This window comes from Nerophis ophidion, linkage group LG09 (assembly GCF_033978795.1).
Source record: "Nerophis ophidion isolate RoL-2023_Sa linkage group LG09, RoL_Noph_v1.0, whole genome shotgun sequence".
Lineage (NCBI taxonomy): Eukaryota > Metazoa > Chordata > Actinopteri > Syngnathiformes > Syngnathidae > Nerophis > Nerophis ophidion.
The window spans coordinates 18178793-18191866 of record NC_084619.1 but is presented as its reverse complement, the minus strand read 5'-3'; the positions used below and the strand labels follow the sequence as shown (position 1 = coordinate 18191866).

The 13074-nt window shown below is 39.8% G+C and overlaps 1 protein-coding gene across 1 annotated transcript in view; it reads left to right on the top strand.

Moving 5' to 3' along the window:
• Positions 1 to 13072, top strand: part of LOC133559088 (stonin-1) — a 32101-nt gene extending 19029 nt beyond the window's left edge. The window contains exons 2-4 of the mRNA XM_061910461.1: positions 3308 to 5220; positions 8999 to 9201; positions 11929 to 13072. Coding sequence (XP_061766445.1) covers positions 3372 to 5220; positions 8999 to 9201; positions 11929 to 11994 — 2118 coding nt within the window. The 5' untranslated portion in view covers positions 3308 to 3371 and the 3' untranslated portion in view covers positions 11995 to 13072. The remainder of the gene's footprint in view (positions 1 to 3307; positions 5221 to 8998; positions 9202 to 11928) is intronic.
• The last annotated feature ends 2 nt before the right edge of the window (positions 13073 to 13074 follow it).

Below are 13074 nucleotides of genomic sequence, written 5' to 3'. Positions count from 1 at the left end.
GATCATATAATCGCCCAGCCCTACTCTGAAACTCAAATGTATGCTGATTGACAGAACAAAGACTGTAGCATGTTTACATTTTTGTAGTGGTTCTTGAGTGGACTTTAGTCTTCAGTCATTCAGTGGAAATCCCAATATTCATCTAGCTGACATTGCCTTTAACTTTAACAAATCAGAAGTGAAGTATTGTCTACAACAACTATGACAATTCTTTTAAAACAAGGGTTTTAAAATTATGAGGCTGGGGCTGTTCCCTTCATGTTCCAGAAAGGGGAGGTATAAAATTATTGTAGACTTATTGCTGCCAATTTGGCCACAAAGTGATTACATAAAAGTGGTAATTTATCTTGAAAAATGTCTAAATTACTGGTACCAACTTTTTTACTACGTACCATTTCCAGTAAACATATTTAGAGATGTGTCAATAGATTGCCCTTAAATCACTATCAGATGATTTTCATGAAAAAGTATGTGATCGCCATTGCCAATTAATGCCTTTTAATGCTGATTGCACATGCCGATCCCCTCTGGATGTCACTGAATTACGTTTTAGTCCCCTGAATGAGAAGAAGCTAAATGCTAATTATGTGTCTCCATAATATTAATTTCCATTACAGCAAATAAACTGCATTTGTTAGTATCTTAAGTAGAGGTGGGGGAAATAATCGCTTTTTAGATGCATCGCAATGACGATTGTAAAATAATCGGTTTATTTATTGTAAATAAAGTAATGCAGACAGTTATGAAATTTGGCAGATTGTAGTGATTGTAGCTGAGATAGGCGCCAGCGCCCCCCGCGACCCCGAAAGGGAATAAGCGGTAGAAGATGGATGGATGGATAGTGAGCCACTTCACCGGGAGATCAGACCAGCTCCTTTTATTAATCATGACGCTTTAAGTCCAGTTGTGGGAATTAATTGACTGTTTCTAATTTCAAATTATTCTTTTTTTCAAGTTTTGATAGACGCTTATTCAGTGATTAGAAAAGAAATGTAAATCCGCAATAATATTAATAAATTATAGATTCATCAATAATCGATTTTTAATCGAATCGTAATCGAAATCGTGAGTTGACCAAAGATTCCCACCTCTAATCTTAAGTATCATTTTCAAGTATCATTATCACACACAGAAAGCAAACCATGAACATGCATGCTACTAGCTAAGCTAACTGCTAAGCTAGCTTAAAAAAAAAAGAGGAATAAATAAGTGCCTAGTAGAGATGTATGCCGTGTACCGGTAATTTTTGGTAATGGATGCTAATTAGGTCGGTCCAGGAAGGCCGATAAAATTTTGGATTAATGATACTGATGTGATGTAATGATCAGTATTTTTTTTTTATCCAGCTGACTCGTAATCATGACACTCTGTCACATTCAGTACAAGTTCCTCTACTACGCACAGGTAGGTGATTGATAATAATAACATATAAGGAAGCAACTCCGCAGCACGGTAAACGAGGGGTTAGTGCGCCTGCCTCACAATACGAAGGTCCTGAGTAGTCCTGGGTTCAATCCCGGGCTCGGGATCTTTTTGTGTGGAGTTTGCATGTTCTCCCCGTGACTGCGTGGGCTTCCTCCCACCTTCAAAGACATGCACTTGGGGATAGGTTGATTGGCAACACTAAATTGGCCCTAGTGTGTGAATGTGAGTGTGAATGTTGTCTGTATCTGTGTTGGCCCTGCGATGAGGTGGCAACTTGTCCAGGGTGTACCTCGCCTTCTGCCCGATTGTAGCTGAGATAGGCACCAACAACCACTTATTTTCCACCATAATTTACAAATAAATTCTTTAAAATTCCTACAATGTGAATTCCTGGATTTTTTTTTCACATTCTGTCTCTCACAGTTGAAGTGTACCTATGATGAAAATTACAGACCTCTGTCATCATTTTAAGTGGGAGAACTTGCACAATCAGTGGCTGACTAAATACTTTTTTTGCCCCACTGTACATAAATTCAGTGTAAAAAGAAAGATTTAGCAATAAAGACACAAAATTAACTTCCACAACACGGATATTAATTCGTATTGCTACAAAATGCACACCCACTGACACTAACATGCTAATTTATTGTATTGATTCATTATATATATTTGAAATGATATATCATGTTTTAAGTCTGTGACTGAATATAAATACGATACATTAATCTTATTTTACTTTAATATTTATTATTTTATAATTATTGATTTAAATGTAGCTATAGGGACAAGTGGTAGAAAAAATGTATGGATACATATCCAGAGTGTAATTGTAATGAATAGAAACACAATGCTAATACAAATGCTTATAAAAATTGTTTCCATAAATTACTTATCGTACAAATAAGAGTAACGGTGAATACCGATATTGATTAGAAATATTGATATTGGTATTGGTAATTGTAACAATTTTTATCCCGAGTGCTTAGTAAAGTTTAAAAAGTGTAGATGGAACCCCGTTACAGCAGAAAGTAAGCAGCTTTTAACAGGAAATTAATAAATACATATACAACTAATTTTGAGACAAGATAATATAACAATCAATATATGAGTGATACTAATTAGGTCGATATTTTAATTTTCTAAAAAAAATTTGGGGGATAAATTTCGTGTTGTTTACAAAATCACGGAAAGATTCCCTAAACACAGGAGGACTTTGAGGGCAAATAGATTTAAATGATTGATAATTGTTTTTGATTTTGTTTAGTTATTGTGCTCAAACAATTGTATGTAATAAAAGTAATTAAACTATTTTAAATATTGTTGATATAGTTTAACCGTCAATACCATCCCCCATAAATACATTTACAGCAAATACATGTGATCATTATCAGTATTAGCATCGGTGGATCTCACTCATGGATGATCAATTTCGGAATCAACATTAATAAAACCTGGTGGACAAACATACCTATATATATTACTAGGGCTTATTTAATTTCAACAGTCATCACCTCACTGGCAGACATCACAGTACAACAGTGTAGTAACCCCAGACTTGTCTCGGTTATTGGCTGCTGTTTTGCAACTGAGCTTGACACATTTGGTTAATACTTTCCCTGTTACAGCTTTGACAGGTGAGCCCCAGAATATATCATCATCTGCCTTTATATACCTTTCAAGTTCATTTTCTCATAAATAAGGAAACATATGTTGTGTTTTTATCCCCAAGGAGTTCTCTCCCACGTGTTCTCCTAAAAGAATACATTGCATTGTGCTTGCCTCCTAAACCAGGATTTTAAGATAGTTTGTTATTTTTAATGTTGTCGTTGGCTTGATGGCTTGATTATTTATTTTGTAATTCTTCGCCTTTGTTTCCTTGCAGATGAGACAAGGTTTCAGTGTTGACACAACAAAGCAGCAGCTGTTGGTTTGAAGTGCCATCAGCCATGTGCTCTACTAATCACTCCAACTGGGTCACATTTGAAGACGACAACACACCCCTGTCGTCCCCACAGAAGCCCCGACAGTCGCCTGGGTGTATCAAAGAGGCATTACCACGTCCCAACGGTCTCAAATTAGTGCTTCCTTCTATAAGAGACACTTCCCAGAGCCTCAACAGCTCTCTGGAATCTCCTCAAAGCCAGTCAGGTGTCAGTTTAGGTTCTTCTGTTCCATGTAACTCACCTCTTCGCACCCCATTGAGCGGTGTTCGGAGCAGCACATCTCCATTTTGCTCCAACACCAGGGGGAAGAACAATTTCCAGAGTTTCACCAGCTTATCTCCAACTTCTCTTTCTTCTCCTGGACAAGAATCCCCAGACTTAAGCTTAGATGGACCAAACCCCTTCCCTACTTTCCAAAAGAACTCTGGACACTACAACCCTTTTTGGAACACCTCTGGACAAAGCGTGGATGTTGGCAGTTCCTCTTCAGACTCTGAAACCGAAAATACTCTACCACGTTTCTTTATACGGACCAAAGATGGCAGCGAGCCTTCACGCGATCACCTCCAGAACACGCTGTCCTTTGTTTGCAACAAACTTGAGGACCTCCAAACAGAAAGCGATCAAAACACAGAGACAGAAAGACACGAAAGAGCTAAGAGTTCCAAATGTGAGGTGATAAGCGAGAGTCCTTCTCGGTTTGTCCCCCGCGGTTTGTTTCGTAGCCAGAAGAGGGATGGATGGCCTGTCATGCTGAGGATTCCAGAGAAAAAGAACCGCATGTCTTCGAGACAGTGGGGTCCCATCTACCTTTGCTTGTTACCAGGAGGTGTTCTGCAGATGTACTATGAGAAAGGGCTAGAAAAGCCTTTTAAAGAGTTCCAGCTCCTGCCTCAGTGTCGTCTCTCTGACCTCAAGCTCGAAAGCTATGGCGAGCCCCGCAAAGTCCTCACAGTGAAGGTTGAACATTTCTCCTACATAGAAAAGAAACGCTACCACCCCAAGCTGGAGGTGAATCACGAAGCTGAAGTCGAGCAACTGCTCAAGTTTGGCTCCACTGTACACGAAGACATGGAGGACCTGGTGGTCTCCATAGAAGAGGAGATCTTCCAACTGTCCATGCTCCACCAGTCCAGGCGGCATTACGAGGAGCAGGAGCTATCGCTGCAGATCACCGACCACATTTGGGTACAGCTGGATAGGTTTGGAGGAGTCATGGAGCGCACTGCCTTCACTCAAATTCACTGTCTCGCCTTCCTGAACGGACTGGACAATTGTTTTCTTGCTCTGAATGACCTCAGCCTGTTGCGCTCAAATGCAAGTTATGGCTCTGAAGACGACGGAGAGCTCTGGATGGAGATCACGGACTGTCACCTTCACAAATGCGTGAATGAGACTGAGTTTCAGAGGTCGCGACTAATTAAATTTGGTCCCCCAGAGGCATGTAGGGTGGAGCTGATGCGGTACAAGACCACATTTTTGGGATGCACAGAAATCCCTTTTTCTATTAAAGCTGTGGTCACTGTTCAAGGCGCTTACGTGGAGCTGCAGGTCTTTCTTAACATGTCAGAAACGTTTCTTTCCTCTGTGGGGGTGTCAGACACATACCCGTTGTGTGAGAATGTCGTGGTTCGAGTGCCGGTGCCGGGCAACTGGGTCAAAGTGACACAAACAGTGGCGTTGCTGCGTCAGAGGTCGCTGAAGGCCCGAATGAACAGAAACGCCTGCTTGGGCTCCTTCAGCACTGCTGATTCACAGCCTGTCATTCAGGTCTCAGTTGGCACTGTCAAGTACGAGAACGTCTACTCTGCTGTCGTCTGGAGGATCGACAGACTCCCTGCTAAGAACACAGGTAACAACATTCTACACACAAATGTGTGCGCACACACACACACACACACACACACACACACACACATTGGATAAGTTCTAACTAGTCATTACAAATTTAGACATATTTTGCTGATACCACTTTTTCTTCCTGAGTCTTTCTTTGGTAAATTAGATTTTATACTTCATTTGGAATAGAAAGATTCACAGGTTACGTAAACAGTATTTACAGAGACCCAAATCGACGGGTGGATTAGCATTTTCAAATCAAGGTTTTACTACTGGGCCACCAAAATTACAATTCTTAAATATAGGATGCATTATGAAGCATTTGATTCCCTCTGTTATGGCGAGTTATGGAGGCTAACTCAACTAAACTAGTATCTCTTAAGGCTTTGGTACACTCTCCCTTCCACTTTTCTACTTCCGCTTTTACGAAAAATGCAATCATAAAAACCTCATTCCGAATTTGGGTTCATTTCAAGCGCTATTTTTGTTTACAGACTATTTCTGGTCTTGCACCCATCACTGCTAACCATGCTTTCCCTCACTCTCTTGTCGACAGTGCTTTTTTAAGATGGTCAAGTCAGGGGATCAACAACATTAAAGATTTATACATGGACAACATTTTTGCCTTTTTCCAGCAATTTTGATACATTTTCACTAATCAACACTTTTTTATATATCTACAGATCAGCAGTTTTATTTTTTAATACTTTCCCCAGGTTTCCAAACTTACTGACTGACACAGTTTTAGATGTTTTTTTCCGTTGGTAGTATGTTTGTGCGATATAGCCGATATATTGTATGATATCAATTATATGAATCTGGCTTTTAATACTATCACGCATACTTGCCAACCCTCCCGGATTTTCCGGGCGACTCCCGAAATTCAGTGCCTCTCCCGGAAACCTCCCGGGACAAATTTTCTCCCTAAAATCTCACGAAATTCAGGCGGAGCTGGAGGCCACGCCCCCTGCAATTCCATGCGAACCTGAGTGAGGACAGCCTGTTTTCACGTCCGCTTTCCCACAATATAAACAGCGTAGAATGATCGAGGGCGAGTTCTTGGTTTCTTATGTGTGTTTATTGTTAGGCATTTTCATTTAATGTCCTCCCAGCGCGGTAACAACACACAACAACAGCGGTCACGTTTTCGTCTACCGTAAAGCAGTTCGTCTGCCGTAAACAGCAATGTTGTGAACTTGTGACACTGTTAAACTGGACAATACTACTATCTACTGTACATGCACCACAACACCTCCAAGCAACACCTCCACGCAAACTTCAACCCTTGCCCTCCTCCATTCAAATCCCATCTCCCCGGATTGAACTAATGTAAATAATTGAATGTATTTCTAATGTATATACTTGTTCTTATGCTATCTGAACTCACTATGTTCTCTGCTCGCTGTACATATCCTACTAAGTAAGACCTACACTGTTTCGATGTCCATTTCTCTGTTGATGCAATTGTTGATGACTGAAGTACTGATATCAACCAAAGCTCCTCATCCCACCCCCCGGATTGTAAATAATTCAATGTACATACTATGATGATTAACTTGTGTGATGACTGTATTATGCTGATAGTATATATTTGTGCCATGAATGGATTAACGTGGTCCCCGACTTAAACAAGTTGAAAAACTTATTCGGGTGTTACCATTTAGTGGTCAATTGTACGGAATATGTACTGTAATGTGCAATCAACTAATAAAAGTTTCAATCAATCAATCAATCATGCATATGTGACAATAACATCTACGGCTTTTAGCGAGTGCAGTGAACAACTGCGCACACAACAGCTGTAATTATACTCCTCCCCTCTTAACCACGCCCCCAACCACCCCCCACCTCCCGAAATCGGGGGTCTCAAGGTTGGCAAGTATGCTATCACGATATCAGGATAATGCATGTTAATGACACATTGTAACTACATTTGACAGCGACAAACAAACAAAGGTGTCTTCAACGCATTGTAGCTTCCTCGCTATCGAGCTAGCGGCCAATGTCCCGCCACAGTGTGTAGCTGCTTCTGATTTACTAATCATTGCCTCTATGGTGGCTAATAAACAACTTTTCTTACAAATATCGTTATCATTAGAGGACAAGGAATCGCTAAGAATGCTACACTAGGCACTAAAAAAGCATAGCAAACCACTAAGCTAGAGCTCTTGATTGTAAACAAGGTCGAGAGGATTGTTATATTTATTGACGGTAATGATTAGAGGCGGGAATATACGATTCAAAGGCTGTGATTCGATTATAATTAGATTTAATCATCTTGAATTACTATATTGTATATTGTAATTTTATTGTTTATCATTATCTCAGACTTTGAACACCGATAGAGACACTTTGCGGCATAGCTCGGTTGGTAGAGTGGCCGTGCCAGCAACTTGGGGGTTGCAGGTTCGATTCCCGCTTGTGCCATCCTAGTTACTGCCGTTGTGTCCTTGGGCAAGACACTTTACCCACCTGCTCCCAGTGCCACCCACACTGGTTTAAATGTAACTTAGATATTGGGTGTCACTATGTAAAAAGCGCTTTGAGTCACTAGAGAAAAGCGCTATATAAATATAATTCACTTCACTTCACAAACAAGATGGGGAGGATCGTTATGAATATTGACGGTAATAATTAGAGGTGGGAATATACAATTCAGGGGCTACGATTCGATTATAACTAGTTTTATACATCTTGAATTATTTTATTGTATATTGTTATTTTATAATGTAATAATGTTATTACATTTTACTATTCATATAATTAATGTCAACAAGGCTCCTCTTCTGGATACTGACGTATGCAGTAGAGGAGAGGAGACGCACATCCACTGTGCCTTGGTTTGCAGAGTGAGATTAATGTAAATATTTCTTAACTGTTACGCTTCAAATAAAAACAAACCTATCGCTCATGTTACTAAGCTAGTCAATAGATTTGGTTAGTTCATGAATATCACAAGTTGAACTCTTCAGTCTTTTGATTAAATTGGATACTGTGACATTCAGGGATATAGAACAAAGAAAAAAAACTAAACTGAAAATCAACAGAAGAAAATTAATTTACAATTATAATCATAATTTGCCGTTTTTAACTCACTTTTTATGTCTCCCACTACATTATTCCTTTCTTCTACAGCGTCCATTGTAATCAATTAAGGCGAATGAGGCAATAATGTCATCTATCAACTTCTAGCAACTTTTATGACAGTCAAAAGCTATGTTCCTTACTGAAAAGTTGGCAACACTGAAAGATCAGAAGAGATTAAGGACAGTGAAGAGTGAGGTCGGGGATGTACTGTAGAAGAGATACAAATGGAGATATACTGTAGAAGAGATATAAACAGAAATGCACTGTAGAGGAGATACAAATGGAGAATATAGATACAGAGGATGAGACTGAAGAGCCAGCAGAGAAAACAATGGAGATGATTTTAATTCCTAATTTCTGGTTAATTAAAACAACCATTGGGAGGCCATTGCGCAGGTAGAGCAGCTGGAGGTGAGGACATCAGTCTTAAGTATAAATCAACGTTAAAGTAGGCCAAATCGGTGTTGGAAAAAAAAAGTCCATATTTTTGTCAAACGTATCTTGCCACTAAAGTCACACTTTTGTAATTTTCTGAAACTTGGCAGCCCTGCATTCAGGGTGTTAGGTCAATAATAATCCACAAACTAGTAATGGTCCCATCTCCAATCCCTCATCTACAGTACATAAACGAGTCTATATTTGTCATCAGTGTCTTGGCAAGCAACATTAACCTCAAACTCCAACTTTTGTTTACTTCTTTACAGCAGTCAACCATCCTCATTCGTTCTCCTGCAAACTAGAGCTGGGATCTGATCAGGAAATCCCAAGCGACTGGTATCCTTTTGTCACCATGGAATGTGAAATAACGGGTGCCGTTGTGTCACAGACCAGAGTCAAGTCACTGGGCACGGCTAATGACATCCAGCCGCAAAAACACGTGACCAGTTGGACTCGCTATCATTGTCAGGTAAGACGTTCTAGTTACCATATTTTCCGGGGTATAGAGCACGCGGTATTTAATAATCATAGATTACATTTATATTGCGCTTTTCGAGACACTCCAAGTGCTTCACAGAGAACTGAGAACCCCTCATTCATTCACTCCACATTTACACGTTGATGGTGGTAAGTTACATTTGGAGCCTCACCTCCCTTGGGGTACGTAGGGTGACGGAAGCTTTGCTGCCCATTTTCACCTACAAAGTGAGCAACACTGGAAGCAAGGTGTGAAAGTGTTTTGCCCAAAGACACAATGACTGAGACTAGGATGGCGGAAGCTGAAATCTAACCTGGAACCCCTCGAGTTGCTGGCACAGCCGCTCTACCATCTTAGCTACGTCGTCCCTTTGAGCCGCACACACTACGATAGCTAACCACAAAGATTTTGAAAATGTTTATTTACATACCTTAATTGTTTCCAAATGGTGCCTGTAACACGGCAGTAAAACGGCTGATCAAACAAAACAGGAGTCAGCGTCATGGACCCGCTAGCTGCAGAGGCTAACTCTCCAATCAGCTAAACAGACTCCATAAGTTCTCGGTGATCTATTAGTGAATTTACGAAACTGAAACAATACAAAAAAAAGGCCATTGTAAGTTAATACTAAGACAGACACTTGTAAACGTGTAAGCATATTCGCTAATGCTAACAATGCAAGCTTGAATAAGCACTACAACACCCTCTGCTGACATCACACAAGGGACGGTTTAGTAAGTACAAATTGTTTCAGTGATATTGTAAAACTTACAAACTATGCTTGGAGTGGTGAAATAAGAATCTTTTTGTGCAGAAACGCTGTAGAACATGGGTGTCAAACTCTGGCTCGCGAGCCAAATTTGGCCCGCCGTGTAATTTCATTTGGCCCTTGAGGTAATATCAAATTTAAGATTAGAGCTGGCCCGCCGGTATTATACAGCGGCGATGTCTCTGTAACCCAATTCACCGCTGATACTCGTACTTTCCAACCCTCACAATTTTCCCGGGAGTCTCCCAAAGTTCAGTGCCCCTCCCGAAAGTCTCCCAGGGCAACCATTCTTCCGAATTTATCCCGATTTCCATCCGGACAACAATATTGATATGCCATTGATATTTTTTACTCATTATTATGATTTGAAACTCAATTTTGTATGTGACTATAAAGCTACATAAGCCTTGCTTGTTTAATATTCAATGCAAAACTTGTTTGGGTCCCTATTAAAAGGTTAATTTGTTCAACCTTGGCCCGCGGCTTTGTTCAGTTTTAAATTTTGGCCCACTCTGTATTTGAGTTTGACACCCATGCTGTAGACGAATACTCCCCACAGCACCTGCAGTGAGAGAACTCGTCTAAAATATGGCATTATGGCACAAACAATACCACGCATTTCCAGTGTCTCTGTCGGTGTTCGATGATAACTAAAAATATGTTCGTTAGTGAAGAAAAATCCATAGATTAGCCACACCTCTTTTTAAGCCACAGCGTGGGGGGAAAGTAACGGTTTATAGTCCGAAATATACTGTAATTGACTCTTAAAGGCCTACTGAAATGAGATTTTCTTATTTAAACGGGGATAGCAGGTCCATTCTATGTGTCATACTTGATCATTTCGCGATATTGCCATATTTTGCTGAAAGGATTTAGTAGAGAACATCCACGATAAACTTTGCAACTTTCGGTGCTAAGAGAAAAGCCCTGCCTCTACCGGAAGTTGCAGACGATTACGTCACAAGTGTGGGGGCTCCTCACATATTGACATTGATTTTAATGGGAGCCTCCAACAAAAAGTGCTATTCGGACCGAGAAAACGACAATTTCCCCATTAATTTGAGCGAGGATGAAAGATTTGTGTTTGAAGATATTGATAGCGACGGATTAGAAAATTAAAAAAAAAAAAATAAAGTAAAAAAAAAATGAAACGCAATTGCATTGGGACGGATTCTGATGTTTTTAAACACATTTACTAGGATAATTCTGGGAAATCCCTTATCTTTCTATTCTGTTGCTAGTGTTTTAGTGAGTTTAATATTACCTGATAGTCGGAGGGGTGTGTCCACTGGTGTGTTGACGCGCAGTGTCTCAGGGGAGTCGACGGCAGCTTTATGGACGGCACAAGCTCAGCTTTTCTCCGGTAAAAGCGACTTTTTAACCACAATTTTCCCACCGAAACATGCTGGTTGACATTCTGTCGTGATTCATGTTGGCTTGACCGCACTGTGATCCATAGTAAAGTTTCACCTCCAGGAATTTTAAACAAGGAATCACTGTGTGTTTGTGTGGCTAAAGACTAAAGCTTCCCAACTCCATCTTTCTACTGTGACTTATATTAATTGAACAAATTGCAAAAGATTCAGCAACAGAGATCTCCAAAATACTGTGTAATTATGCCGCTAAAGCAGACGACTTTTAGCTGTGTGTGTGTGCAGCGCTCATACTTCCTAAACACCGGTGACGTCTTGCGTACACGTCATCATTACACAACGTTTTCAAGACGAAACTCCCGGAAAATTTAAAATTGTAATTTAGTAAACTAAAAAGGCCGTATTGGCATGTGTTGCAATGTTAATATTTCATCATTGATATATAAACTATCAGACTGCATAGGTGGGTAGTAGTGGGTTTCAGTAGGCCTTTAAATGAAACAGCCTTTAGTATCTGCATGGTTGATGTCTACATTATCCTATTGCAATCTCATCTAATGGTCTTCTTTTTTCCAGGTGGAAGTGGAGAAGAAATGGATTGAAACAGAATCACAGAAGCATTCTGGCTGCATGACACAGTGAACTTTTTTTTTTTAAGAACTAAATGAAACTCAGTGACCGGGGACTTTTTACTTAAGGTTTGGTGTTGTACTCCTCTAATTTCACATAGCTTGGTAGTGTTGCTCATGAAGGTTAATTCCTTTAACTAAGACTGAATGAGTACCTATAAATAACTTAACACTTGCACTTTACTTCTAATATTTGTATCCCTTGAATAAAAAAAAAAAAGTTTTGTGTTATCTGCACTGCCCTACAGGTTCATTAGCAACGTGAATTAAGCACATTTTTATCGGGTTTGCCAATCAGAGCTTTGAACACTTGAATTAATTATGTTCATAATTGTATGTAAAAATTAGTTTTTTGCTCTAAGCTTTTCATTCATTCCACATTGTTAGTCAATTAACTTGCACTATATTTGACTGGACAGTGCATCCAAAGGACACCCAAACCCCTCATGGAAGAACGATGTCAACAAAATAACACAAATGGCTGTTGTTTTTTTGTTTTTTTATTAATCTGGACTATATTGATGGAACTGTTAAAAGCCTTTCAATGACAACCAACAGGACATTTTGTGTTTTGTTTTAAGTGTTTTTACATTGACAATTGGCAAATAAGGTTTTTAATTGTCATGCATTATACTATGCCTTTGTGTACAACTGCTGCTACTGCAAAAAAAACTCAAGTAAAACACTCGTCGTCTTAAACCTTCATTGCATAAAAAACATCTCACCTGTGCTGCTTACATTCAACTTTCAATATACTCCTTTATCAAGGTTGTATTCTGCAGAAATGTGTTATTTAAGCCAATTTAATTTGACTGTTCTTGAAATTAATTTGTGCCAAGATGTTCAGTTACCCTAGTGTGTGAATGTGAGTATGAATGTTGTCTATCTGTGTTGGCCCTGCGATGAGGTGGCGACTTGTCCAGGGTGTACCCCGCCTTCCGCCGGATTGTAGCTGATAGGCGCCAGCGCCCCCCGCGACCCCGAAAAGGGAATGAACGTTAGAAAATGGATGGATGGATGGATGTTCAGTTACAATTGCAATGGTGTTCCAAAGTCAAATGAGAAATAAAAATATGACTTGACACACTCAACT